The sequence below is a fragment of the Plutella xylostella genome, chromosome 9, assembly GCF_932276165.1.
Source record: "Plutella xylostella chromosome 9, ilPluXylo3.1, whole genome shotgun sequence".
NCBI classification, from domain to species: Eukaryota; Metazoa; Arthropoda; class Insecta; order Lepidoptera; family Plutellidae; genus Plutella; species Plutella xylostella.
Window position 1 is genome coordinate 6,463,867 of NC_063989.1, and position 27,363 is coordinate 6,491,229.

Consider the following 27,363-nt stretch of genomic DNA (forward strand, 5'->3'; position numbering starts at 1 on the left):
AGCCGAAGAAATAAAGAGACGTAGCATGAATGTAAAGTACGGTATCTTCGCTTGGAATTCTTATTTGTCTTCTCATGACATGAAACTGGCTTTTTTTCGGTGTCAGATAATAATGTGAAGTTGGCGCGTTGAAATTCAATTACGTAAATTTTGCGAAAGAAGAACTTATTTTTTAGGAACCTTTCACACAGATCTTTCTGCATAGTTATTCATAGTTAATAAAAATAATAATTACACTCACGGGCAATGATAAGGTTACACTGGGAAAAACACCAAATAACTCCTAAACGGAAAAGGCTAGCTTAATGACGCCTTCTGCAACATTGAAGTACATTTAACAGAGCATCAGAATATTACCAACTAAAATGGTAATATTTTGTGGAATTTTAAATTAAATGTTTGAAAAAATTGTGGTTGTTTGCGGTCGGTATTTTATGAGTGGAACTTTTTCATTGCCCGTGAGTGTATGTAGAGTGATTGATCATGACGCATTCGAGGCTAAATGCTTTTGGTACACATTTAAACGACCCAAACAGCGACCGCACTATCAAAGAAACAAAAAATATAGAAAAAAAACATATGATTATATGACTAGTAAGCGCCACAGACATCACTTATGTCCCAACAATATGAACTAGAATAGAGTCGTCAAAAGATAAAGATAGGCCAAGCTGGGCCTAGGAAGCGACCGGAAACAGGTTACGTCCTTACTCGTCGCGCCGGAAGTGCTGAATGTACGCCACCACATTGTTAATGAGAGACGGTGGGGGAACTTCCGGTACGGACCTTTTTGAAAGCAGAATTATGGAATGAAAGGCGGTGAGTTGAAAGAAAAAGAAAGGTAATGTTTCCCTCGTTTACGCAATTTATGGTCAATTGTATTCGTCATGCGTTTGGGGAAATGTTGAGGAATTATTGTGTTTGTGCTATGTTTGAATTATTTACTTTAGCTGTTCAATGCAGGAATATGTTTCCAATAATACGTTTCATACAGTGAATGTAGGATATAGTCGAATCCAAACTTTTTTTTCTATGTGTCGTTTTCATTAGTTGAGTAGGTACCTAACTGAACCTAAAATATTTGCTTGGGTGCCATTTGCGCGTATACACAATAATTCTTTATATCGAAAAAAAACTTACACATTTAGGCTAAGTTAGTTAGTTAGTTAGTTCATTGTTACTAACAAAATATGGATCAATCCGAAATAAATGATTTATTATTATTAAGTTTTAATTTAAAAAGTTTGTTTCTTAAACATAGTGTTATATTTATTTCCAAGTAAGGAACAATAAAGAACCCGAAACCATTATATTTATTGGTTCAATCGCGTGACTAAATTGATTAGCACTCTATAAAACAGAATTTTACTAGTTAACAACGCCTGATTTATGTACTTTCATATGAAACTCGTTCATTTGATGCTCGTACTACAAATTTTATAATTAAGGTAATGAATACAGCCGCGGTATTCAAAATGGTGTCATAGGCGCTAATAGAGGTTGAAGATCTAATCAGAAAGTAACCATGAAATGAAAATATTATTTTTTCGAAATTCGACTTTTGAAATCATAATAGGTACCTAATACAAATATCGTGAAAACTGCAGATGCTTTAAAAATACGAATTAAACCACCTAGAGTGCATGGTTTCTGAGATAAGTACATACAAAAAACAAAAAAAAATGAATCTCACTGTATAGTTGTATACTAAAAAAAACCAATGCGAATCATTTATTAGCATGATATTTCACACGGCCCTAATTTTTGATAGCAGGTCGTATATTCGCAAAGAAAAGGTTTTTTTAGCCAACATAAATCACACTCAAATGTGTCTTCATCTTTCATCCCAGAAAACATAAAGACTAACAGAAAGTAGAATTATTATTTGAGGAAATGTATTTTTTTCTTCTATCACCTTAATATTACGTCGTAGGTGAGAGTGAGTTAGTCTTTGTCAAGGAAAAGTGAATTCAGTGACTTTTGCTCTCGAATGTAATATTAAGAAAAGTTACTATCTACACCTATATACATATTTATACCTATGTAGAGCAATAGCTCAATCCACTCTAACTAACCAGAATCCCCATCAGAAATTTGGTTATTAATAAGAGAACTAAGTAGTATTTGTCTTTTAAAACCTACACCCTGAAAATGGCAGTTGATGAGGTTGGGTGACACTGATATAAGATGAAGAAGGCCGAAAGGAGAAATTTGTTGCGCTGGTTAGAAGATGCCTATGATTTGCATAGAATTATTATTATTAGGTATTTATTTATTCAAATTGACAACTGATAATAATACGAGTATATCATATCATTTTTTCCAATCTAACTATTTTTAGTTTTGCTTACAGTGTCTTCAGCAATTCGTCTATTTAAATTGAGGCTCTGCTGAATAATAAACAATTCTAAAATTTATTTTCAAATAAATATTTACACATAACATAAAATATGTTATTTATAGTTATATTTTGAAACATATTAAAGCTGAATAAACCATTTAGAATCCACTATACTTTCATAAAATTGTTGAAATGCTTTGCATGCAGAGTTGAACTACAACTTGAAGCAATGCATGAAATTTTCCTATTCAAATGTTCACTAAAAATGCTTCCGCACACTTTTGATCTGAAAGTTTTCCAGACTACACCGACCGTTACGGAAAAACCCGAAATGAGACTAAAATGAGAGTTTCATAAGGACTATTTTGACTTAAAAGTAGCGAGGTTCATACATACGTACACACAAGGAGAGATTGTACAAAGTTCACACCTGATAGTCATTCGTCGTCGGGCAGTGGTCCGGAGCGGTCGCGTGCTTGCCGCCCTCAGACTGTTAACGCGAGTGATATAAAGTGAGACCAGCGTCGTGATCGTTGATGTTTGTTTAGAATTTTATCGTGTATCGTCTGATTTGGAGCTTTACATGACGTGACGCCCACGGAATAAAAATATGCGTGAGTGATGACTTTTATATTGGCATTATGAATTTTTATGTGATGTTATCTTTATATGGGTGAGCGGGAACGGCTTATTTTTATTTGCAGTAAGGCTGTTCTACCTGTGATCGTAAAATGAGGAATCATTTACGAATGTAGCGAAGTGTTTTTTTTATCCTCTGCTCTACTTGACCTGTAACATAATATTCGAACGAGCCCGACGTCAAAGAATAAAGAACTCATCCAATCTCATTAAAATAATTGTTTATCCCAGCCTGCCGTACTTATCCTCAAAATATATCATCCATTTATAAATATCTGTTGGTAATAAAATTATGTATTTTCCCTTGCTTGAGATGTAAACGGCTTTCCAATTTCATATTTTTTCTTATCAAATAATAACTGAGTCCCAGGGATTTCGTTTTGTCACGAACTCGCCTATTATATTAATTTGACGAATCGTCAAGTACCTACGACTCAGCGGGTATCAATTTCTGATAATAATTAAGCATAAACCTATCTCTATAATTTTTATAAAAAGTAATTTTCAGATAATTCGTACACTAATAATGATTTGTAGGTTACTTTATTTTTTTTCTTCGTTATAAAAACAACATAACGTTGTCTGTGTTACACATAGACCTATATTTATACCTCCATAATATATATGTTTGAAATGTTTTCGGACTGTGTATAAAATGCAAGATATTTTAGGTATTTTAGTCAGATTTAGTGAAACAAGCCATTATTGCTCTTCATCTGTGGTTTGTTAAAGTTTATTTGTTAACCCCAAGAAAGTAAATTTGAAATTAAACTCAGAGAAGCATGATTTATTTTCTGATAACTGAGTTATTACCCTTATTAGTTAGACAGTTGATGTTTCTTACTTCTTTGTGTAAAGGATTATAAAATATGAAAGCCTGTCTGTTGCGACTGGAGGAATGGTGGACAGGAGGAAACTCTGTTCACTTCCAAAAGAGTAATTTATGCTAATAGTATTTCGTACCCACTGCCTGTCGCCTGTTGGCGTAGGGAAATCCAGAACTGCAGCTTTACTGCCCAATTCCATGATCTATTTGAAGGAATTTGAATATACTGCCGTCAAATGAAATGCCGTCAATGTGATTGTGACAAAACGTAACGATATGGCGATCCCAGTAATGCGATTGTGACTACTACTGCACTGGCATTGCTTCTGATTACTACACTCTGAGTTCCCTAGTAAAAGTGAAACAGTGTCTAATATTATAATTAACAAATATAATTATAAAGTACTAGCTGTTTCCGCGCGCTTCGCTTCGCCTTAAAAAGTTTTCCCGTGGGAATTCCGGGATAAAAAGTAGCCTATGTTCTTTCCCAGGGTCTAGACCGTATGTATACCAAATTTCATTCAAATCCGTTCAGTAGTTTTGGCGTGAAAGAGTAACAGACAGACAGACAGACAGACAGACACAGTTACTTTCGCATTTATAATATTAGTTAGGAAGCGAACCCACACTTCCACACTAACTCAATTTCAAGAAAAGTTTAACAATATACTTTCTGAAGGACACCTTAAAATAATAAGAGGCCGACTACATGAATCCGTAAACAGATGTTCCATACAGTACAAATAATTCCTACAAAACCAACATATTATTGTATGAAGTAATAATATGATATGAAGGCCTTTCTCATTTACAAATATTTAATTAAATCTGTATTTGTATATAATTATTTAACATGTTTTCTAATTATCCCTGTGAATTTGGTTGTGACTGTTTTATGACTAGATAGAAATTTTGTTTTAATTAATTTAATTAGATTACCAAAAGCAATTTATGAAGGCTGATTAATGATAATATATTTTTGGTAATTATTTATGTCTGTGGCGTAGTGGTTAGTGACCCTGATTGGGGGTGATTCCCGGCTGGGGCAGATATTTGTTTAAACACAGATAGGTGTTTGTTCTCGGGTCTTGGATGTGCCCGTAAAATGGCAATAGGCCCGTCCCCTATTACATTGAGACTAAAATAACACTCTGGCGAAAAGTGGGTGCAGCGATGCAAAAAAAAACCCCGACTGCACGCTAAAAAGATGAAAACAAGCCCCAATGTTAATGGAAAGTATCGCAGGCGGGGACCAACTTGACCGCCACAAAAGGTACACCTATCTAAGTCACATTCAGCTAAATGGTGAACCCTCTGCTGGTCCCCGCCTGCGATACTTTCCATTAACATTGGGGCTTGTTTTCATCTTTTTAGCGTGCAGTCGGGTTTTTTATTTGTTTATAATTATTTTTTTTTATTTGTAGTATCATTGATGGTAAATAAAATGTACGGAGAATGGTTATTTGATTGTAATACGGACCAAATATCTGGCTAGTTCCATAAATATAACGTAAGTATATAGATAGATACATAGTATAGTTTAATATAAAATTTGTCACTTTTCGTTAGCAAGAAGGTCGAGGGCTGACTCAATTTAAGTTTTGCTCAAGACAAGCTCAAACTTGACAGCTAATCTAATGAAATAATGCCTCACTCGGAATAACGGATAGTGTCTGCCACTGCGGAAGATTTTACCATTCCTATACACCCTGTTTATACAGGGTGGAACTTAATCAGTCAGCATGGCATCAAGTCCGAATTTAAGATTGTGAAATAAGCCATACAAAATAAAAAGTAATCGAATTATAAGGACTTTCGACGAGGAAAACAACTTGAAATTTATTTTAAAGAATGTTCTACCAATTTCAATATAAAATTTTCAAGGTTGTCTGTAATTATCCTTTAAAGGCAGTCGATATTTTTATGTTTTATTGATTTTATCCGTTCATTTCATCAGTTTGTGAAAAGTCATTATTGTTATCCTTAGGTAACCATTAACCGTAAGTCAATTTTGTAATAAAAAATATTGCAAAGCATTCATTTTATAAGTCTCATAACACCCCACTTTTTGGTTTAGTAATAAAATGGCACATTTCTATCGGTGAAAATTTTAAACGCATTACGAAGTTGTAAACTGCTCAGAGAATCGTAGTTCGCTACGGCGCGGCGTAGCAGCTACGGCGTAGCATCGTAGCGCTACGAGTTTGATACAAGCTGCTACTGCTTGAAACATTTTTTATATTTTAATTTCTCTTTGACCGAAGTTGTTTCGCCGCTAACTACATTCACCATCTTGAACCACGGAATATCTTGCTTTCAATATATTATATATTTGAAAGTTTTCTAATATTTAGTTGCAGATTCAAGAGCTTCACTTCTTATTACGAATCAAGGATTTTGAGTTCGGGAAAATTTTAAGAGTAATTTGTAGTTCTCTCTCTCTCTATAGGCAGTATTCCAACTTTGAACACATATGTATAATAATTATTGGATAATTTGTTCAAATTGGAGTTTTGATTGAACTAACTAATTATATATTTGTGTGTAAAATAAAAATACTTGTTTGCAGTCCAGTAATTTCGTCCTCAAAAACAACAATAATTTTTTCGCACTCGCCACTGAAGCTACACATGTTTTGTATCCATAAAATAGGCGATTAATCTACTTTCTAGTAACAAACCAGAACTATGATCTGTAGTTCATTGGTTTTAGGGGTTTAAATAAAATAAAAAATAAGATATATGGGGACATCTCACATACGGCCATCCGACCCTAAGCTAGGCAGAACCTGTGTTATGGGTGTCGGACAGCTCATATATATTATGTACACAAATACATAATAGATACATACTAATATAAATATCAACACCCAAATGGACTGCATCTGTCACATTAGGAGTGTCCTCCACTGTACTTGCTCTTCAACCTACAGGTCCTAGAGTTACTAAAACAAAGCTGCGTTTTAAATCCAAGTCGGCTTTGATTACGGCAGTTAACGTGAATTGCCCCCATAAAGGCTTTACTGGCGTCACTTGAGCGTAACAAAAGTTATTAGCTTTCATTATGTTGAAATAACTAATAAATACAGAGAATAACTTTGTTTCAGCTTTACGTGGGAGATTTAAAATAACTTTGATTGTTAGTGAGGCGAGGGAACACAACCCACATTAAGACAGATTGATGTGGGGATAAGTCAAAACCTGTGCATTATTAATTCTACTAATGATATACAGAATATTTCAAAAGTTTTACAGTAAGCCAAAAAAGGTAATTTGTTAATGCAACAACCTGTACTTATAATATTATATACATTACTTATTATACCAACATAGGTATTATGGAAATAGTTCAAATTGATTTAAATCAAAATTAGCCTAAGCCGCCCTTTTCAAATATTCACACCTAATCATTATTGTTATGGATTGAATATTAAAATTCAATAAGTAAAACACTAAATAAAGTATTAGATAGATACTGTAGAACTCTAAAAAAAAAAAAAAAAAGTAAAACACTGTAAATCAAAACTACATTTATTTTATCTAATTTGCATTTACACTGGTTAGTGAATTTAATTATAATATTCATTGAAAGTATAGTAAAATAAGTTTAACGTTAATATTTAAATACTATGACTCTTGTAGCTTTGTTTAGAATTAAGTTAATTACTTTCGTTAATCCTTTTTCTTTTTAAATCTCTTTTAAGGACCGTTCTGAACAGTCATTATCAAAGAGTGTTAAGTATCTAGGTCGGTGAAAAATAAAGATACAAAACTTACAAAATCACCTCTCGATTCTTTTGATACACTTTTGTACTTATAAAAGCAGGAAAGGTAAATTTGTAATATATGTAGTTATGTATCATATTATATGCTACTCTATTATTAGATAGACATACTTTTTATGTCACAAATACCAACAAGTTTTTTTTTAAGGTGAACTTTACATGTGTGCACAAATTTACTGTATGTCAGTCAGTAAACACATTTGCGTCTGTGAAATAATAAACAAACTTTACTGAAATTAGTCCAACCAATACGAAGCTACAATGCCACCGATTTAAAGAAGTCAAATTTAAAAGACCTCACTGCTTTCAGTCTTGTGTCTGGTTAAAAATTACTCTAGTTAGTTGTTTAACCTTTTTCAGGTTGGAAAAAGTAGCACACAAATAAGGTGGGCACCTGAAATGCATGGGGTCATTCTATATGAGGAAAACCTAAGTTTCGGAGCGCTGCTTTGCGATCAACGATTCTATCTCGTTGTATTAAACGTGTCAAGCACGACAGCTCCCGGTGGTTCGTTTTTCGTGAGTATAAAGTAACCCTCCAGCGCGGCGCCGAACAGATGGCACCTTAATCACCTGCCGCGGTCACAAAGTGACCTTTCATTATCATAAACTTTTTGGGCAGCATATTCGAGACAGCCCAACAATACCGGGGCCCTATCGCGAAGTCAAAACAAAATAACATTATTACGAACATTATTATTCAATACAACTTGAAACCGAAAATGCGATGGATGTTGCGTTTGAGAATCCATCAATGGAATACCTATACGTTTATTCTTTAACTCCATACAATGTACTTTAATAAAGTGGTAAGGGAAACACAATAACATTTTGTACGGGCCGAATATCCGAGTAATCTAATAGGTACCATTGTATACACCTATGTTAATTGTACAGACATATTTTTTTATTGAATGTACAGTTATATTGTATCATGCAACCAAAGATTGATGTTGCGAGAATTTAGATTATTTACGTTTTTTTGTGGAAACAATTACACGAGTAAAATATTTTTTTGCCACAAACTTCTGCTTGCTAGATGTTGCTCCGTACATTTGTTTCACTAGTTTACTGTTAAATGGCGATTTTATCCTGTGGATTCATGGATATTGCGCTGCATTCATTTTTATTTTTCTATGCTCAATATTCTTTCAAACCTGAATAGTACACCGCCTAATGTGTCTGAAGTTCTCTCAGTTACAAATGTATGCTCATATTCAACGCGTGTGAAGTAACTTTCAACTTTTCCGCACGTGGGCGACTTTAGATGTGGTACATTACGTTCCGATGGACAACGAAATGGTATACTCTCCCGGGTTCGATCCCCGACTGGGGCAAATATTTGTTTGAAGACGTACATTTGTACGTGAGTGTTGGGTGTTAAATGTTTGTGTTCTATTTATCTGTATATGTATTTTTGTTGTAATATCAGCTGTCCGCCCATATCAAAGGCTCTGCCAAGCTTGGGGTCAGATGGCCGTGTGTGAAATGTTCCCACATATTTATTTATATATTCTTAATAAACCATGTACCGAACACGCTGTAGAATACACCTCGTAAACATGAAATTTCGTCCCCAAATGTCACAAGACGACGCCGCACTTCCTTAACCGCGCATGCGCAGCGCCATAAAACAATTGACTTTGTTAAGCAAGTCAATACAAACACTGTTGTGTATAAATAGAGCAATTTGTAAATTAACCGCGTACATTCGAGTAAGGCCCCAATTTCTAAGTCGTTAAGCCGGGCCCTGTCATTTCGTGACTGGCTCCGTCGTCGACAGTCTTTAATTGCTATAGTAAACTCTTAAGTTTACGTTACTGCATGAAATAGTGATTAAATATGTTAATTCCACCCTCGAAGCGAATAGGCCGTGTTTATGTTGAGGCAGCCACTCTGACATGTTCGGATAATTTAGACAAGTCTGAACTTTCAGGTTCGAAAATTAACAGTCTTGTTTGTAAAGTTAGATAGTGAAGTTAGGCAGAGGCGGAAAATGTACTTACTTTACATAAGTAGTTTAGTTTGTTTCTGTCTTGGAAAAATTGTACCTATATGTTACAATCTTGAAATGTATTAAAACATGTGCAGTAGCCTGCACAGAAACCTGTCTGGAAAGTAGAAATTTTCCTCCAAGAAGCATCAGGTTTATCTGCAGGTCACTGTAGCACTGTATGATTTAATCAATTTCAAGATTGTATTTGTACAATAGAGACAAACTTATAATATACTATATACGCGTATTACCGCAATGATGTTTCGGGGAACGAAAAGTCTATCGAATGTGAAAACTGGGAGGGTAACTCTATATACTGTCGAAAAATTTACGAACTAGAGGTGTCGTGCCATCGGCACGTTTAATACAACGAGATAGAGTCGTGGCTCACGCAGCGATGCTCCAAAACTTCGTATAGAGTGACCCCCCAGGTTCCTTTCTATTGTGTTTAAATTCGGCCAAGGTAAATCACCGTTAGTTCCTTGTGATATCACCAACCAGTACTAGGATGATAGTCATGAAATATAACCCTTATTTATACGAGACAGAAGGTTCGTGTCTATTTTAAATTAAATAAATTAGGTTTGCATAATACGCGATGAGTCGAAACTGTAATTTTAACTTTATCAACGTTTTATCATAACGATACGAATAGAAGTAGCGTTTTAGGGTTATGTACATACACTTATTCTATATAATATAACATCATAACTATAATTATGATAAAATCCAATTATTGTTTGCAAAATAATATTAGAAAGCAACGGCACCGCTCCGCCTGGGTCAAATTTATAGCTAAAACAATGAAAATCCGTATTAAATTCCGGCCTAAACGAATCATTTAGGATAAACTGAGATAATAGGTTTAAAAATGTCAAGAGATTTTCCTAAACAGTCGGGTGGGATACACCCGCCCTCTACTAGATACGGCCAACTCAAATATTTTAATCTAAATTAAGAGGCTGTACAAAGAAAATTTGTTAGAAGTAAAACAGACCTTTTCCTTGTGTTGCTTAATAGAAGGCTGTGCCCGAAAAATATTGTGCGTGTGGCAAATTAAGTCTGTGTATTTTCTTGCGAGTGTTTATAAAGTTTATAATGCTAGTCTTTACAGCTTAATTTACAATTATGCACAATATCTGCTTATGTATTGGACTGTGGCATTTAAGTAGTACTTAAAACAATTTTGCTCTAGTTATTGTACACTAAGTCGTCGTTGCCTAACGTAACACCGTCGCGTCGGCTAACATAAAGTATTACACATAGAAAATTGTGCTAAATAGTTTCACCGTAATTTATTGAAGTAGGTAATATATGAATAGTACCGACTGTGAGTTTGAGTAAGTCAATATTGGGAGATAAGTATGTTATAGGTAGGTATGCTGATGTCACGATGCTTGCGTCTTAATGAACTTGCAGAGGAAAGACTAATCGAGTGAAATGCATAAAAAGAGGCCCTTTCACTCGGTATCAACAGTAATTATTTCACGAGATAGGGCTAAAATATGAATTTAATTTTGACTTGCTTCTTCCTTTGTGCGGCAATGCTGTGATAAAATTACGTTTATCCCCTTTGTTCCCATCGAGTCACACATCAAACCTGTCACACTGTATACAGTTGGGAATTCTTCATGAAAAGTGTGCCATCTAGTAACAGTGTTACTCGATGGGAGTGTTACTCGTTGGGAATGATTTATTTCTGAATTCCAAACCAGCCGCTGTAACTGGATGGGAACATAAACTAGAAAATTCCCAACTGTTCTCCCGTTAGTCGTTAAGATTTGTTCAGTGATGATGAATGATGATGATGCCTAACCAGTGTACTGTGACTTATACAGTGTGTCGTTTTTTGGACCCGACAAACTTTAAAGGTGGATTCTACGAGTAATTTCATCGAGAAAAACCCCCATATGTGGGGTCAAATCTCAATATTCTAGAAATGGCGGCCATTTTAAAGTTGCTTTGAACTTTTTTTATGTAACTTTTAAGCAGTTGTGAATATTTTAAATGAATAGAGATGACTTTTTGCGGATATTAGCATTTTATTTCATGTCCGTAAGGCGTTTAAATCTCGAGATGATTTTCTAAACGAAGAAGAAAATCTAATTTAAGTTACTTAGACCCCCACATATGGGGGTTTTTTCTCGATGATATTACTCGTAGAAACCCTTAAATTCAAATTCAAATTCAAATCTTTATTGCATTCCATAATTAGTGTTACATAAGGTGTTAAAAAAATAAACAAGCGATCATTATGGACCCTATGGATCTTAAAGTTTGTCGGGTCCGAAAAACAACACACTGTATAAGTATTTAATATTACGATTTTTTTTATTTTCTTTTCTTGAAAAAGTATGAAAATATAAATAATTATACCAATCAAATAAGTTTTATTAAACTAGTTAACAATAAAATTATATAATCAAAACTGAATTGTAAAATCCAATCATTTTTTTTCTATGAATGATATATAGATACTGGGTGGGTAGTACAGCAGTAGCCACAAAATAATAGAGAAAATGAAAACTTTCATTTCCCAAATTTTGCGTGGAGGTGACTTTATGGCAGTTTGATATTTACTTATCGACTCATATCTGCTCTGCTTCACCATGAAGAAATAATTAGGTACTTCCGAAGTACCTACCCCAGATTAATGATGATCTGGCGCTTACACCGCGGGCGCGCCTCGGACATAGACGGAAGATGCAGATGATCTCAAAATAATGGCGAATATTATGGGGACCAACACCGATCTAGTACTTGCGTACTTATTTATTTATTTTATTTGGAAAACTTAAACTAGTTAAAACTTAATATTACTAATTTGCATAACAGCCATGTAGTAGTTATAGTTATCGCATATGGTGGAATTCAGATCCATTGGACTCTTGTATTGGCTCAAAAGACTTGATGAGGTTTCACTAGCGCCATCTACCTTCATCGTTTATTCGCTCCATCCAAAGGTTGTCTGGCAGAGATCGCTTTTAGTGATAGGACCGCCTTTTGTACCCTAATTAGGTTCATCATCTTTGGCCTATTGCAGTCCACTGCTGGACGTAGGCATCTCCCAAAGCACGCCACTGGATGTGATATTTAGCTTTCCGCATCCAAATTAAGTTACAACTTGTATATTTTATTATTCTTTTGGGGTGTACAAATAAAGTGTATTCTATTCTATAAATAAATATAAATAAAAATAAATAAATAAATGTTGAAAATCCCAACAAGTTAAGCTGTGACTTGTTGGGAATTTTTATTTTCATAGTCCCAACTAGTTACAGTGTTACAGTTGTATGTGACACGTTGGGAATGAAGGAAAAGGGTGTTTCAACGAGTAACAGAGTGTGGACTGATGGGAATTTTGAACATAAAATTCCCAACGAGTAACAGTGTGACTGGTTGAGGTGTGACTGGCTGGGAACAAAGGGTTTATCCTTTCACGATCACGGTGCCGGTGTAACATACGTATGAATAAAGTTTTAAAAGATCCTTTATGGTCAAAGAACATAATATAAAGTTTATTTTTTATACATATAATTCGATAGTTTTCAAAAAAGCCAAAGGGAGAATCCCCCAAAGAATGAAAAAGCCTCAGTCGGAAATCTCAAACTACTTCAGAAACAAGAATAATATTTTTAAAATATCTTCTTGTATTTTTAAGGGTCAATTCAGACGTACCACAACCACACCACAGCCACAACCACACCACAACCACGCGATGTGGTCGGGCGTATATTTTGTATTGACAATGAATAATCCAATTCACACGTGCCACATTTTGCCGTCGTTATCGACCACCTGTGTAATACGACCACATCGCAACCACATCGCAACCACGTCGCAACCACAACGCAACCACATCGCAACGGCAACGCCGCCACGCGGCGGCGGCACCGCGGCAACCTGTTTTCCGTATTAACTGCACACGACGACGTGGTTACCACATCGCAATGACAGCGACAACGCAACCACATCGACATTTTGTCGCTGCCACAACGCAACTGCAAAAAGCCGCTGTCACACAATTCACACGTAACCACAGCTTGACCACATTTTGTCGCTGCGACGTGGTGTGGTTGTGGTACGTGTGAATTGACGCTAAGTCAAAAAATTCGCTGTCGTAAACTAGCTATACCTAGTTGCTTTTTTTTTCAGTCTCTTCGAGCCGATCGCCACACAGATTTGTAAGAGTAAGCTGTGGTTTTGAAGAAATGTTTTCGTTTTTATGTTGTACACTGTACAAATCAATATTTTTAAAAGCTTGATGGAAAATTCTGAATCGACTTTAATTTTTTTGTGAATGTGGTTCTCAGTATTTGTTGTTGATCCAAAGATGGATTAACCATAACATAACACATAATGTATGAATAACCATAACATTAAAAAAAAAATCATTTTCCATAGCAAAAAGTCACGTGACCAAAAAAGTTTCTATGGAAAATGAAATTTTTTTTTCGCGAATTTTTTAATTCTGATTTCAGTTTCGGGCTTAGATATACCATGCTGCACATGTAGGTTTCGGCTTAGTATACCAATTTTGCAACACCCTGTATATCCAAAAACGCTTATTATGTGGTTTATTATCCGTTACGAGAACCGTTTGGAAATATTTTATGTTTTGTAACTGTATTTAAAAGTTTGGTGACGTTACAATATAAAAGGCTGATCACCTGAAGTTCAAAAATGTTTAATGATGCAGAGTTTGGATCGTGACGGAGATCAGTGTGGGCTTAGTCAAGGAGCCAGTTTTTAACCCTTTCCAGTGGCAATACGAACAAACAGATACTGGCTATTTTTATCTGACATCTAAAAAGAAAGCATTCCATCTCCTTCCCGTTATATACATATAAAGTCGCGTTCCTGCTTTGATAAACAATACGAACTAGATGTAATATCACATATAAAATGGCGCATTTAATAACATTAACCATTCAGTTTTATGAAAACATATAAGTCACAAACATGCATTATATCCACTAGAAGTTTCGTCAAAAAAAATATAAAATAACTCTTCTAACCGAACTAATTCAAAATAGAAGCTCTAAAAAAATTCAATGCCAAAAAATTAATTTAAGGTATTTTAAAGAAAGTAAAAAATTTATGACCGACACGTCCACTATAAACGCCTAAAACTTTGCGTGAAGAGGTGTGACGTCTTATACTTTCGTTTCATGGCTCAGAATAATGAGTCTCGCCAGTCGCGCCGACGCTTAGTTCTATGGGCATAGATTATTCTGAGATTGACATATCGTCATATACGCTCTAAGAAAATCCGTCACGTTTCAAAGATTTCAATTTATCGAAGATTTTGTACTTTTTAAAAATTATTTACTCGCTCTAAAATGAATTATAATCAAAAATATTGATGGAGGCATAAGTAATTCTGAAATAACAAAGTTTATTAAAAATAATATTTGACCTTTAATTGAATCACGTGCATATTCCCTATTCTAGGTAGCAGTTCGACAGCTAAACAGATATATTTTGTAAATGAAGCGGTCGTTCTTTATCCGCGCCTACTTAGCATAAATGATAAAAGGGCCCTAAATCTAGGTGATTGTATAATTTATCATATCCTTCTGAGCATAATGACCAAGGCTTTTCAGGAGATCCAGGGTAAATCTTTAACGATTGTCGTAAAACCGTAGCTGCCTTTGAATTACTAAAGCGAGAGGGTGTGGGAATAGTGGGGTATAAATATGTTTATCATTTTCTTACAAAGAATGATAGACTAGAGCAGGTGGTAATATGTCGCTTTGATGCAAAGTTCCATATAAAATGGTTCAATATGTCCACCATAGAGCTATTCCGAGCTGCGACTTCCCGGGCCCAAGTGGCCATAATGATAGACGACCTACGATAGTAGATGGCACCTGAAGAAGAAGAAGAAAATATAAGATACTTTGTGGACAGTAATAAAAGTTACAGAAATAAACTGGAATAATACAACATTTTAAATAATTAAAGTAAGAGTTAAACTATTAAAGTAAAGGTTTACAGACGCAGCAATTCCAAAATCCCAAACCAACACTCTATTCCTGACGCATACACAGGAAGAAAAAGAGACCCTGACCAGCCAAGGGTTTGGAGAAGGAACGGGATCACGCGTCTTAACCATACACGAAGCACAGGGATTGACGTACGAATCCGTCATTATCATAAAAACAAAAGATAAAATAAAGTTGCACGATAGCATACCTCACGCAGTAGTGGCGCTGTCGAGGCACACCTCCGCCTGCACCTACTATGCGGATGACACCGAGGACGCTATCGGCAACCTCGCTAAAACGGCAATAACAGCACCGAAGAAACGGATCCTCGAGTACAACCTAAAGATGGCAATAAAAAATCGGGACAAAGAGGTCGTTGCCCAGCAATCAAGGCTTTTGGCAACGCAAAATGGAGCGGAATAGGAGAATTTTGACTTTAATTTTATATTGACGGCCAAATCGTATTGCATATATTTTATAGTTTTGTTATGTATAGTATATAGCATGTATTGTATAGTTTTGATATGTAGGTATTGTATAGTATATCATGAATTAATATTATCTGTATAAGAACTAACCAATAAAATTAAGATAGTTTTAAGAACACTGTCACACATTAACACCAGGCAAAACAACAGCGATGACAAAAGGAGTGTGTGGCCACTGACAGGCGTCTGTTAAGTTCTCTGAAGACAGCTGACACTGGCCCTACCCTTCAAATGTTTGTTGCCATTATAATTGTACCTGGGTCCCCTTCCCAGGTGTCTGTGTAGATTTTCCTCCAGGAGTGCAAAAAAAATAATTATTAATAATATATAGGTATATATATATATATAAAAGATAAAATATATATATTATAAGCTTCCACATTGAGTTAAAAGATGAAGATAAAAAACAACCAAACTCTCACAATATATTGATCTCTCAAAAAGGCACGGACATAAAGTCTGTGGAGTGATAATAAAATCTTAAAAAAAAAAAAAAAAAAAAGTAAAGTTATCTATATATACTGAGGACATAAATATATTATAATTACTAAAATTATTAACTTTACATAAGCAAAACACCGCTTGCAAACAATAGCTTGTCAATTCCAAAACTCGTGGTAACCATCATAAGCTAACAAAGACAGAAAGATCAGATTTCAACTTTCACTTCGTATTGTAGTAAAAAAACACAACAAGGAAACGAAATCCAATCAAAACCAAAACTCGACCTAGACAAATGCAAACTCGAGCATCTATATACTGCATAGTCAGTTCACAAAATAATGTTTGTTTCGAAACTTCTAACGCAACTAAGTAAGGTAACTTTTTGCTTGTTCCACGAACATCCTTACGAGAAACAGGGTCTACTACAGCTCATTAACTTATGAAAAGAAAACTTCAAAGCAAAAGTCTCTTACAAATCCCACAATGGGTACTTGATACTACGAAGAATACTCAATACTTTGAATATACACTTGATAATAAAGTAAAAGAATATATTATAAGCAACCCAGTGCTACACTCAGTGGTACATGTTTTGCTATAATTTGCAATTTGTGCAACTTATTTCAGCATTAATACATAAAATTAGGGCTTCAGTACAATTTTAATCAGATGATATCGTTATAAAAGTATCGATGCGATCTATCTACTGCTACAGTTCATTAGCACTAAACAACATTCATGTGACTCAACATGTTACACCCATAGTTAATACATAATACATGTTTACCATAAAAACTCAGATGCTCTTATACGTTTCCTCTACATATCAAAGCGATGTTACAAAACCATAATAAACTTGTAATATACAAACAAAATTTAAATCATTACGGGTATACATTCTAAGTAAGTTACTTGAACCGCTAGAGGGGAAAGACGGATTTGCTCCACTAATTCCATTTGCTTTGTCTTCCAGCAGGAATTCTCCAGGACAGTCAATACATCCGCACTTAACAGTGACTGAATAGTGCAGTCGACTGGAGACTGACTATTTGTTATAGTAATACTCTGGTTAGTGCCATAGCTACCCGCCGCTGTAACTGTAACATCGATTTATTCCCGTCGTACTCACTCGAGTTTGAGACGGGATTAGTACTGGATGAAAAACTTGGATTCAGTAGTTAAATTAGCTACATTAAAAGCATTTAATATGCATTTATACTAATACTACTACGAGTAAGATTAGATTGGAACCGATGACCGGTGGGGCAAACAAGTTCTCAAGTGGAGACCACAAAAGGCAAACGTAGCGTGGGACGCCCTCCGGCCCGCCGGTTCGACCATAGACAGGTGGCCTGTAGTGGCTGGATGAGGAAGACCGAGGACAGAATGTTGCGGCGCTGCTTAGGGTGGGGTCCAGCAGTGGTTGACTACGGGCTGATGATGATTACTACGACTCAACCGGTTGAATCTTGATAAACCTGACACAATATTATAACTGTGTCGCGCGATATCATCCCGACGTCAAAGAGACGCAAGAGGTTAAACAAGTGCATATTATAGTTAAATTTTTAAAAAGGCAATACCAAATGTCATCATAAAAAACAATTGAAAGTTTTAGCTATTGAACTGGTTTATTTATCACTCTCTGTCAACGTTCAATAACTTTTTTTTTAATAACAGGGTTAATTTATCCTGCCTGATACAATGCAACAATGATAGCACAATCCCGTACCTAACGAACGGCGAATGATGTTGCAATAACACTCACAGATTTACACACACATATACGTGAAAATAACACATACACTTGTAATTTCCGATTTCCAGGGCTCTCTTCAAACACGGAACGTTCACGACTCATCGACTCGTGCTCGCCGCTGGAGGGCCTCTCACGACAGACCGCTCCAATTATTCCTAACAGATAATTCCTAGTGGTTTCATCTTAGTTACGATTTTTTTTATTAATACAAAACAAAAAGTCGTGCTTGTTCCATCAATATAGGTACTTAACTTGGTAAAAATATATAAGTTTAGTTAATAAAGAAAAGATTATGTCACAAATATATACCTACTAATACCTAAAAAAATATATATGGAAGACAATACAATACCTAGAACAATGCTTAAACATTCCTACTACTTACACTGATGTTTCCAATAAAGTTGCAAATAAACTGTTATATTTTTTACACAAATTATAAGTTATTACTTAAACAGACGATTGGAAATACGTTTAGAAGCTTGTACCAGCGCGCTGTTGTGCAGCTTGAATGTTTCTCCTCCCTCAAGCGAATTCCGGAGTAAAGTATGCATTCACCATATTTATGCTCAGAAAATTCCAGTAAAGATGCTTCAATTGTTGTTGCTTTGTACTACGGATAAACCGATATCTTACCATGGCATATCTTAGAAACTACGCTGAGTAGTTGAAAGTTCTTAGAAATTTGCAGCTAGAGCATTAGAACAGCTTAAAAGTTTATTTCTCATTGAACGATAGCTGCAAACAAAGTCAGAGTTATGAATTATGAATATAACTTAACATTTTACATAGAAAAACTCGAGTGAGCTTAATAAATCAGCCCTCCGTTACAAGTACATCGACGTTTATAAAGTATTTTATCTTTGCTTTTATCGAGGATATCGAGTGAAAATGGGTTATTTACTGCCAATGTCATTTTGATACTACTTTAGTGACTATAATATGCACTTAACCTTTTTGAAATATTTCAACATGGATAATAATGGATGTAAGTCCACTTCTGTTAAAACTTCTTTATAATTTTTCCTTTATCCACCCGCGATGTACCCAAAAAAAATATGTAAATCCTTAAAACAAGCTTACAAACTTTTGCATGTATATTAAGTATAGAAGGATCCTAATCCAATACCAATTCATGAATTCAGGGGATTGTCCCCAAACATTGGGAATGGTTCAAGTATGTCAAGTCCCGTCGACTCGATCCAACGCCCGCTCACAGACATTTCCTGACCATTTGAAGAGGTTTTTCAATAGGGTGGACTAACTGATCTTGCCTGACTGATGTTGCCTTGCTTCCTAACGGATCATGCTGCATGATTATTATGGTTATATGATTACGAACTGTTTGAAATAAGTTAAATACATAATATTCCAAAAATAATTTTGGTCCACTGTATCTAAATAAAATTAATATATTAAAACTCAGACCATGTCTAACTCGGAATTGTAACGAAAAAAACTGTTACTGTTTTATAGTCACATTAAATGCAGTTTTACTAAGCTAAAATATTGTTTGAAAATAATGGTTCTATTACTTAAATACATTTCTGGCACATTCAATGACATAAAGCATATCGTATCGTATCGGTCAAAAACACTAGACACGGTTTAAAAACTAGAACTGGTCTCAAAGTCTGTTAAATTTTATAGATGTCAAAAAACAGCGTGACAGTTGGATTTAAAAACGAGGACATAATTATTTGCCTGCTATACAGCATAATTCATTATTTTCTTGGAATAGTCCTAATCCTAATCATAGGATCAATAGCAGGACTATACAGGGTGATACAGCACCAAGAAAAAAATAAAAATATGGAATTTTGTACCAGCAGCACGCATAAAACTGATCCAAGGTGTCGATTTCAGCAAATTTATAAAAGTGTCAATATCTCAAAAACTATAGAATTTTTACTAAGGTCATATTATGATATTCTTGCCACTCATGAGCTGGTCTATCAGCCCTTCGAGGCATAACGTTGACTTTTGGGACAACCTGTATAAGTTGATTGGTCACTCGGGGAGGCACCTCCTGCACCAACCGACACGCTGACAAGAAGCACCCTAGGTGATCAGTTGGGACAGTCCTCCGTGGAGTGTCGGCCGGTGGCATCGAGTGCGTGTTTACATAATCCGGCGCCGCACTGGAGGGTCCCCGGCCGCTCCGGAGAGAAACTCATAGCTTTTGATTAGACTCAAGTACGTCAGCAGCAATATTGTTCATTCACTTTACCATAAAGTTTGACCGCCGGGTCGTGTTTCGTGTTTAGTTTCCTCCACCACTTGCTTGGCTTGCGGTAATAATCTCGATATAGGGTAATAGATCTATATAGTAAACATAAATGATGTAATTATTATCATATCAGCGGAACTTAGCGTTTTGAAAGCACTCGTTATTTAGCCATGAAAGAAAAAGTAGTTTTTTTAACTTTATAACACACACTGGTGTAAGTTTAATACATTCGAAAATGCTTTTTATAAATGTAAATATAAGTAATGATAATAATACACATAACCATTTAGGAAGGGAGAGTAGTACACTTATACCGAAACAAAAATATACGTATTTTAAAAACTAATATTGTAAGTATGAGATAACCGGTACTCAAGCTAAGCCACAAAATACGTACCGATAGACTGATAGAGAGCTACCGCAAAATAAGTATAAAATGCCACGTTTTATATTTAAAAGCTCTACAAATTCCCCGTAAAACCTCACTGGCATTTTCCGTACTATTCTTGCCGTGACTTGAAGCAATTTCGAACAAAGAAAAGTACACAAACTTCAGTGTATCGACCCAGGTGTTAAAGTATTAAATCATAGCGAACAACGGCCAATCTAGGAGCTTTTAGGTTTCAGATTTAAGGCGTGGATATTGAACATTCCCTGTACATTTCAAACATAATTTTCACTCGAATATTAGGTAAAATTATTCGACATTGCATCGGTAAATATTGCCTATAAAACCGTTGCCAAACAGGAAGTAAACAGCTGTATACGGAGCGGTAAAACATAGTGGTATTTTAAAAATGTCACGATTGCCGATAACGCTTACATATGGAAACTGGTTGTAATACTTTAGGTACAGGAATGCGGGTAAATCACTGGGCACACGGAAAATAGCACTTTTTAAGCATTTATACGAGAGCTGGCGGTTGTGTGTTAATAAAATGCAGGGCGTGAAAATCCTTCACATTCGCATTTAAAATATAAACAGCAGTATTTTCTCAATCCTTGGATTTTTATTTTATTTCAGATATTGGATATATAGGGAACTCAAAGCCGGCATTAAGATACTACAGTAATAACATAACTATAGAAAATCAATTTTGCAGAGTTCAGCCGTACACTGTTCAAGCATCGCCGGGATTAGCCGCGGGCACTCTCACAAAAATACTCCTCATCTTTTAGTGTCAGAACAAATTGTTTTCCGATATTGAGAAAATACTTCTAGGTTTTATTTACCACAGAGCGTACTGCTCCGTAACTAAGGCTTTATATTATACAGAAGTCAACTCGCAAGGAAGCTTTATCTTGAGAAACAACGCTGGAACAATACTGAACAAATGTTTATTTGACTTGTTTATTCTTTCTAACTACTTTTTCTTTGTCTTCAGAAAAAAATACAGTAAGATGTCAAAGTAAAACTACAAGTGCAACTTTTTACCTCAGCTGTAATATTGTAAGCGTAAACTTGATATAAAATTCTAAACAAAACAACGCTGCCAAGTTTCTGACATCAAAAACTTCTCCTACGAACAGCAGCGTCTAACTCTGTGAAAGGCGTCCATTTCTCGCTGGCCATTGTAATTCAGGCAGCCATCTGTCTCAGCTGCTTGAGGGAGAATGACAAGGATGGAGAGAGTAAGAAGTTACTGAGGAACGGTCGGTAAACATTAGGCTGGGTTTGCACTCCGCGGGAGGTTGTGATGCAAATAAGCAAGCTACAAGCGATGCGCGGCGGACGAGGCTTCAATTCTCCGCTCTTATGTCTCACAAACGACATCTTCCAACTACTTAGAAACGGTTTTGATACTTAAATAGAAAGATGTTCTCCCTGCTTAAACTTTTATCAAATTATGTATTAAGTATTATGAAGTTTCATTTAGAACTGAATATCTCTTAATTTAGTTTAGTCATTTAATACTCATAATAAAATTACGGTCTACGTACGGTCGCTGAGGCCTCGTTTTCGTTGTATAACGGAAAAACACAGTCGTAGACAGAGTACACCTTATCAATAACTTTATATGTATATATATTTAAAGTTTCCGTTTGTATAATGATCATCTGTCATCATTCATTATTCATTTTTATGATTTTAAACATCACCGCCGGTGTCCAACGGTTCTCTTACTGAACTCGAACTGTATAAGCTTGGCTTGGGATTAGAACCCCAGCCGAGCATACTGTGCCTTGAAACAGTACTAAACAACTCTTCAACGCGTGACTACCTTTTTGTGGTACGGCCGTAAATGTCAAGGTGTTGATATTATGAGGTTTTGTGGGGTTCCTGTTGTGTGACCGGGTGACTATAAAAACTATTCTTGACGTTTCCTTTTTCCATAAAAACAAATAGGCAGTTTTTATCGATATTTTTTTTAAAATATTATTTTTTCAGTAAAATAGCCTTTAAGTCGGTCAGCTGCATCCTTTCCCGCGTTTGTTGTGTAAATCCGAGCGAGCGTGAGTGCCCGGACGCGGCCGGGATCAAACTTAAGACTCTTCTGTACATAAACTGATTGCTTTCAGTCCTGTAATTAATCTGCAAAGAGGATTTTATGGTATTATGTGTTACTAATGAACTTGGGAATTAACACTGAATTTGTTGCACTATTTTACAGCCACTACTGTCACTAGTATATTTAAAAACTAAAATTTACTATATACTCGTACCTATACTGATTGTAAAGGACTAGAGCATATATGGAGGTCGTTAATTGTGGTGTGACAAAACTTGAAACAAAACCTGTACCTAATGTAGTATGTGAAATCTTATAAGCAATGATTTGTAATAATCTAACCAACAACCAACAATACATTTTGAACTGCTAAGCCGATTAACAAAAAATGCTAAGAACACTCGGAGTACATTACCTATGAGTCCTATGACCCAAAAAAACAGTTTACTTGTTTTGGAGCTACGTTACCACTGATACAGACACGTCAAACTTATAACACCCCTTTTAAAAACTTTTCCTCGTCTCCAGGTCCAGCTGTCAGATGATGAGCCCGCCACGCCGCCAGCAGTCCCCGGGGCACAGCGAGCGACCACCAGTATCAGTACCGGCAATAGCACTGGCCCCAGCACCCGCCCTGGCACCACCCCCGGCACCGGCACCATGTAATAGCGGAACATGAAGCTGGCCAGCTGCACCCTGTACATCACCAGCCTGCTGTGGCTCAACTTGACTCACGCTAAAATTGGTAAGCCCGTTACAGTGCCACAAACTTATCTGTTCCGGTGAGAGCGGACTAAATTGATCCATATCTCATTATTTACTAATGAATTATATAATAATATAGATTAGATGGGTTAATTAAAACCACAAGAGCGAATTACCACTACTGGCAAACTTAAAATCTTATAGAATGAAGAAATATTACACATTTACTTGAGCTGTCACCGGAACAGATAAGTTTGTGGCACTGTAAGCATTTTTTTTACTGTCAAACCGTTGTTCAACCGAATGACAATGGTTGCACCAATGAATAAAGTCACAAATCTTCTAACCGAAGTAATTCAAATATGAGCTCAGTGGTAGAAGTGGGGTGTTATTTGCACTAACACTCCATATACATAGTTCGTATTTATGTAAATATCGTTGGGTTGCTACGTTTGTTACTATTGGATTGGTACTGTATTATTTGTGGGATTGGTGACACTCGACGCAATCAAATGCCACTGTAGTGCTTTCTAAATTAATAGAACGAAAAGGATAGGTTTTGAAACCTAAACCAATGTAGTATTCAATATTTATTTTTTTATATATTTTTTCCTCTCTTATCTGCTACAATGCTGGTGCGTGAAAGTCCAAAGCCTATGGTGTGCATAAGTCGTTCACTTCTGTACCTTGTCAAACTGACGAATAATGGATAGGCGTCAACAGGCGTCTTCAGATTGACAAGGTACAAAAGTGTATAGCTACATAAGCAGCTGAGTATACATACCCGTACAGTGCCACAAACTTATCTGTTCCGGTGACAGCTCACGTAAATGTGTAATATTTCTTCATTCTATAAGATTTTAAGTTTGCCAGTAGTGGTAATTCGCTCTTGTGGTTTCAATAAACCCATCTAATCTGTATCAATATATAATTCATTAGTAAATAATGAGATATGGATCAATTCAGTTCGCTCTCACCGGAACAGATAAGTTTGTGGCACTGTATTTATGTATCCGTATTCAGGTATCTGTCACCTGTATCGAATAATTCCATCCTTTCTTGCTTTGATGTAAGGTCAACCGGGGCCAAGTCGCCTACGGGGCTAATGCCTCGAATCCATTTATCTTCCGAACCACGTACTTCAGAACTACTGGAGTCATCTGCTATCTATCTTTGGAACTCAACCTTTTACCACTGACCAATAGATGTCGTATCCGGGTTAATTTTCTTAAATAATCTGCCATTTTAATTTTTTCACCTCTTTCGGCCACCTCCGGTTTCCTGACACGTTTTTTTGAATCGCTCCAAATGTGTGTTTGTTTAAAAGAATCTATGTTTCCTAACTGTAAATACTGTTATTGTTTTGTTGCTTTACATATTGTTGTGATTATTTTATTGAAATAACGTAAGATTCGGACACAATATGCAATTACAAAATTGTAGGTTTAGCTTTATTTTTGGGGTAAATGCCTCTGGGCTGATGGGGTTATTGCCTCTATTGCGGCGCAATAGCCCCATTTTCAGAGGTTCTAAACATTTTATATTATGATAAACGTATTTTGTACACTCACGAGCAATGAAAAAGTTCCAGTGACATTAGCACCAAATTACACGTAAACAAAAAATACTAGGTTAATGACGCCTTCTGCAATATTGAAGAACATTTAACGGCGTATCAGAATTAACATTCTTAAATTCGTAATCCAACTAAAAAGTAAATATTTTGAATATATATTAAACTAATTAATTATTTGTTTTTATTTTATGCTATAGCCAAGTATATAGTATAAATACATTTTTTAATGAAATTTATATAAAATTATAAGCTAATGTAATTTATGATGTATGAATGTTTTTAAATTCTTTTAATATTAATTCTATATAATATTGCATGCCAACTATTAAGTACTTAGCAGTTCAATGAATGTTGCTTCCGCCTGTAATAGGGATGCACACGAGAACCTTTTTGTGTCTTGGTTTTTAATAAATTGCATGTGTGTTATTCTGTTGGTGGAACAATAAATAAATAAATAAATAAATAAACTAAATGTTTTAAAAAATTAGTGTCATTTGGTGTCGACATTATAATGTTGTTAACACGGTATATAGAAAACAATCATATAATAAATAAAAAATTGTCATATTCACAGAATGATCCCACTTGTTTTTAAAACTCTAAATAGTTTTGTAATTATTAAAATTCCGTCAGACTCTATAAATGAAATAATTGTCATATTCACAGAATGATCCCACTTGTTTTTAAAACTCTAAATAGTTTTGTAATTATTAAAATTCTGTCAGACTCTAAAAATGGTATACTTACTAATTTAAAGTTGTGGTTTGATTGCAAATTATAAAAAATGCCCTTGTATGATTTTATACTGTATTTTCATTTGTTATGTAAGTATTTATACTTTTAAGTCCAATAAAGTATTAATAAATAAAATGTTGAGCACCCCTGGAATCTTGGATGGGGTAAATGCCACTACAAGAAATTAGGGTGTGTAGGCGCCATAGCCCCAAAAATTTTTGATCAACTAATTCTCCTTAACTAAGCGCAGTATTTAGTTTACAAGCTAATAATTAGCTACGTTAATAGTAATTCTATAAATTATATCTACTTAAACTTGTAAAAAGTTCTTCCAAGCACACAAAACTAGTGAAAGAGGCATTAGCCCCACTAGGGGTTATTGCGCCTAAAAATCCCATTTTTTGTAGAAACGTCGTTTACACGTAGAAGATATTTAAAATTCCACGAAATTTCATCAAAATATGAAACTAGATAAAATTTCCTAATATGTATCACAAGTTATAGCTTAATAGGGCGTATAGTCTGTTTGTTATGATCAAATGAATATGAAAGTCAAAGTATTGTGGCGCAATGGCCCCGGTTGACCTTAACAGACAATGTATGTTGCAATGTCGAACTAAGTAATCAAATGTAAAACCAATACCTGAATCCAGACCACAAAACTCTTTCAATCACCATTCACTTCAGCTTCTTTATGTTTAAGCTCAGAAGACCGATATAAACGAAAAGGAACTCGGATATATACCTACGATTATACGTAATCAAACATTGCACTACAGAGAACCTTCAGTAGAAATCTATATCACAGCTTGATGCAAATATATGTTCTTAGCTCTGAAGAAAATAATTAATTAGTATACATTTTAATGTATTAGAAGGCATCTCAGACTGCTTATTTAAATGAATATCTACCCGCATAAAATATATACCAACAAATAGATAATATAGAAATATGTTTTTAGTTGCAGAAAAAGAGGAATCTCGCGCTAAATAGCTGTAGATATTAATTAAGTTGTCAAAGTACCAGCAGAGAGGGCTCGAGACTTGAGTCTGGGTAAATTAAGTACTGACACTTCCAAGAAGTACAGAAACAAGCCGGCTGCTGCTTTTACAATTCATCAAAAGTATCGCGCTACAGCTTTTCTGTACAAGTATAAAGGTAATGAATAAGTTTAGTCAAAGCTTTCCTTGATTCTGTAAAGGTGGTGGTTACAGCTTTAACGTGTAATTTAAGTTTTTAACTGACTACTAGGTGCGGTGAAACAAAAAGGAAAATTATGACAGATACCTACACAGTACACATATCTAACTACATTATAACAACGAGTCGGATGTACAACGAATTTGAATTTAACACAAAAAGTATCATTAGAAGCTTATTGATTGTTTGTTGATTAACT

At 35.2% G+C, this 27,363-nt stretch overlaps 1 protein-coding gene across 1 annotated transcript in view; it reads left to right on the forward strand.

Moving 5' to 3' along the window:
- Window positions 1-2,792: 2,792 nt before the first annotated feature.
- LOC105380351 (acid sphingomyelinase-like phosphodiesterase 3a) overlaps window positions 2,793-27,363 on the forward strand; it is a 34,630-nt gene continuing 10,059 nt past the window's right edge. The window contains exons 1-2 of the mRNA XM_038106935.2: window positions 2,793-2,955; window positions 23,476-23,692. Coding sequence (XP_037962863.2) covers window positions 23,623-23,692 — 70 coding nt within the window. The 5' untranslated portion in view covers window positions 2,793-2,955; window positions 23,476-23,622. The remainder of the gene's footprint in view (window positions 2,956-23,475; window positions 23,693-27,363) is intronic.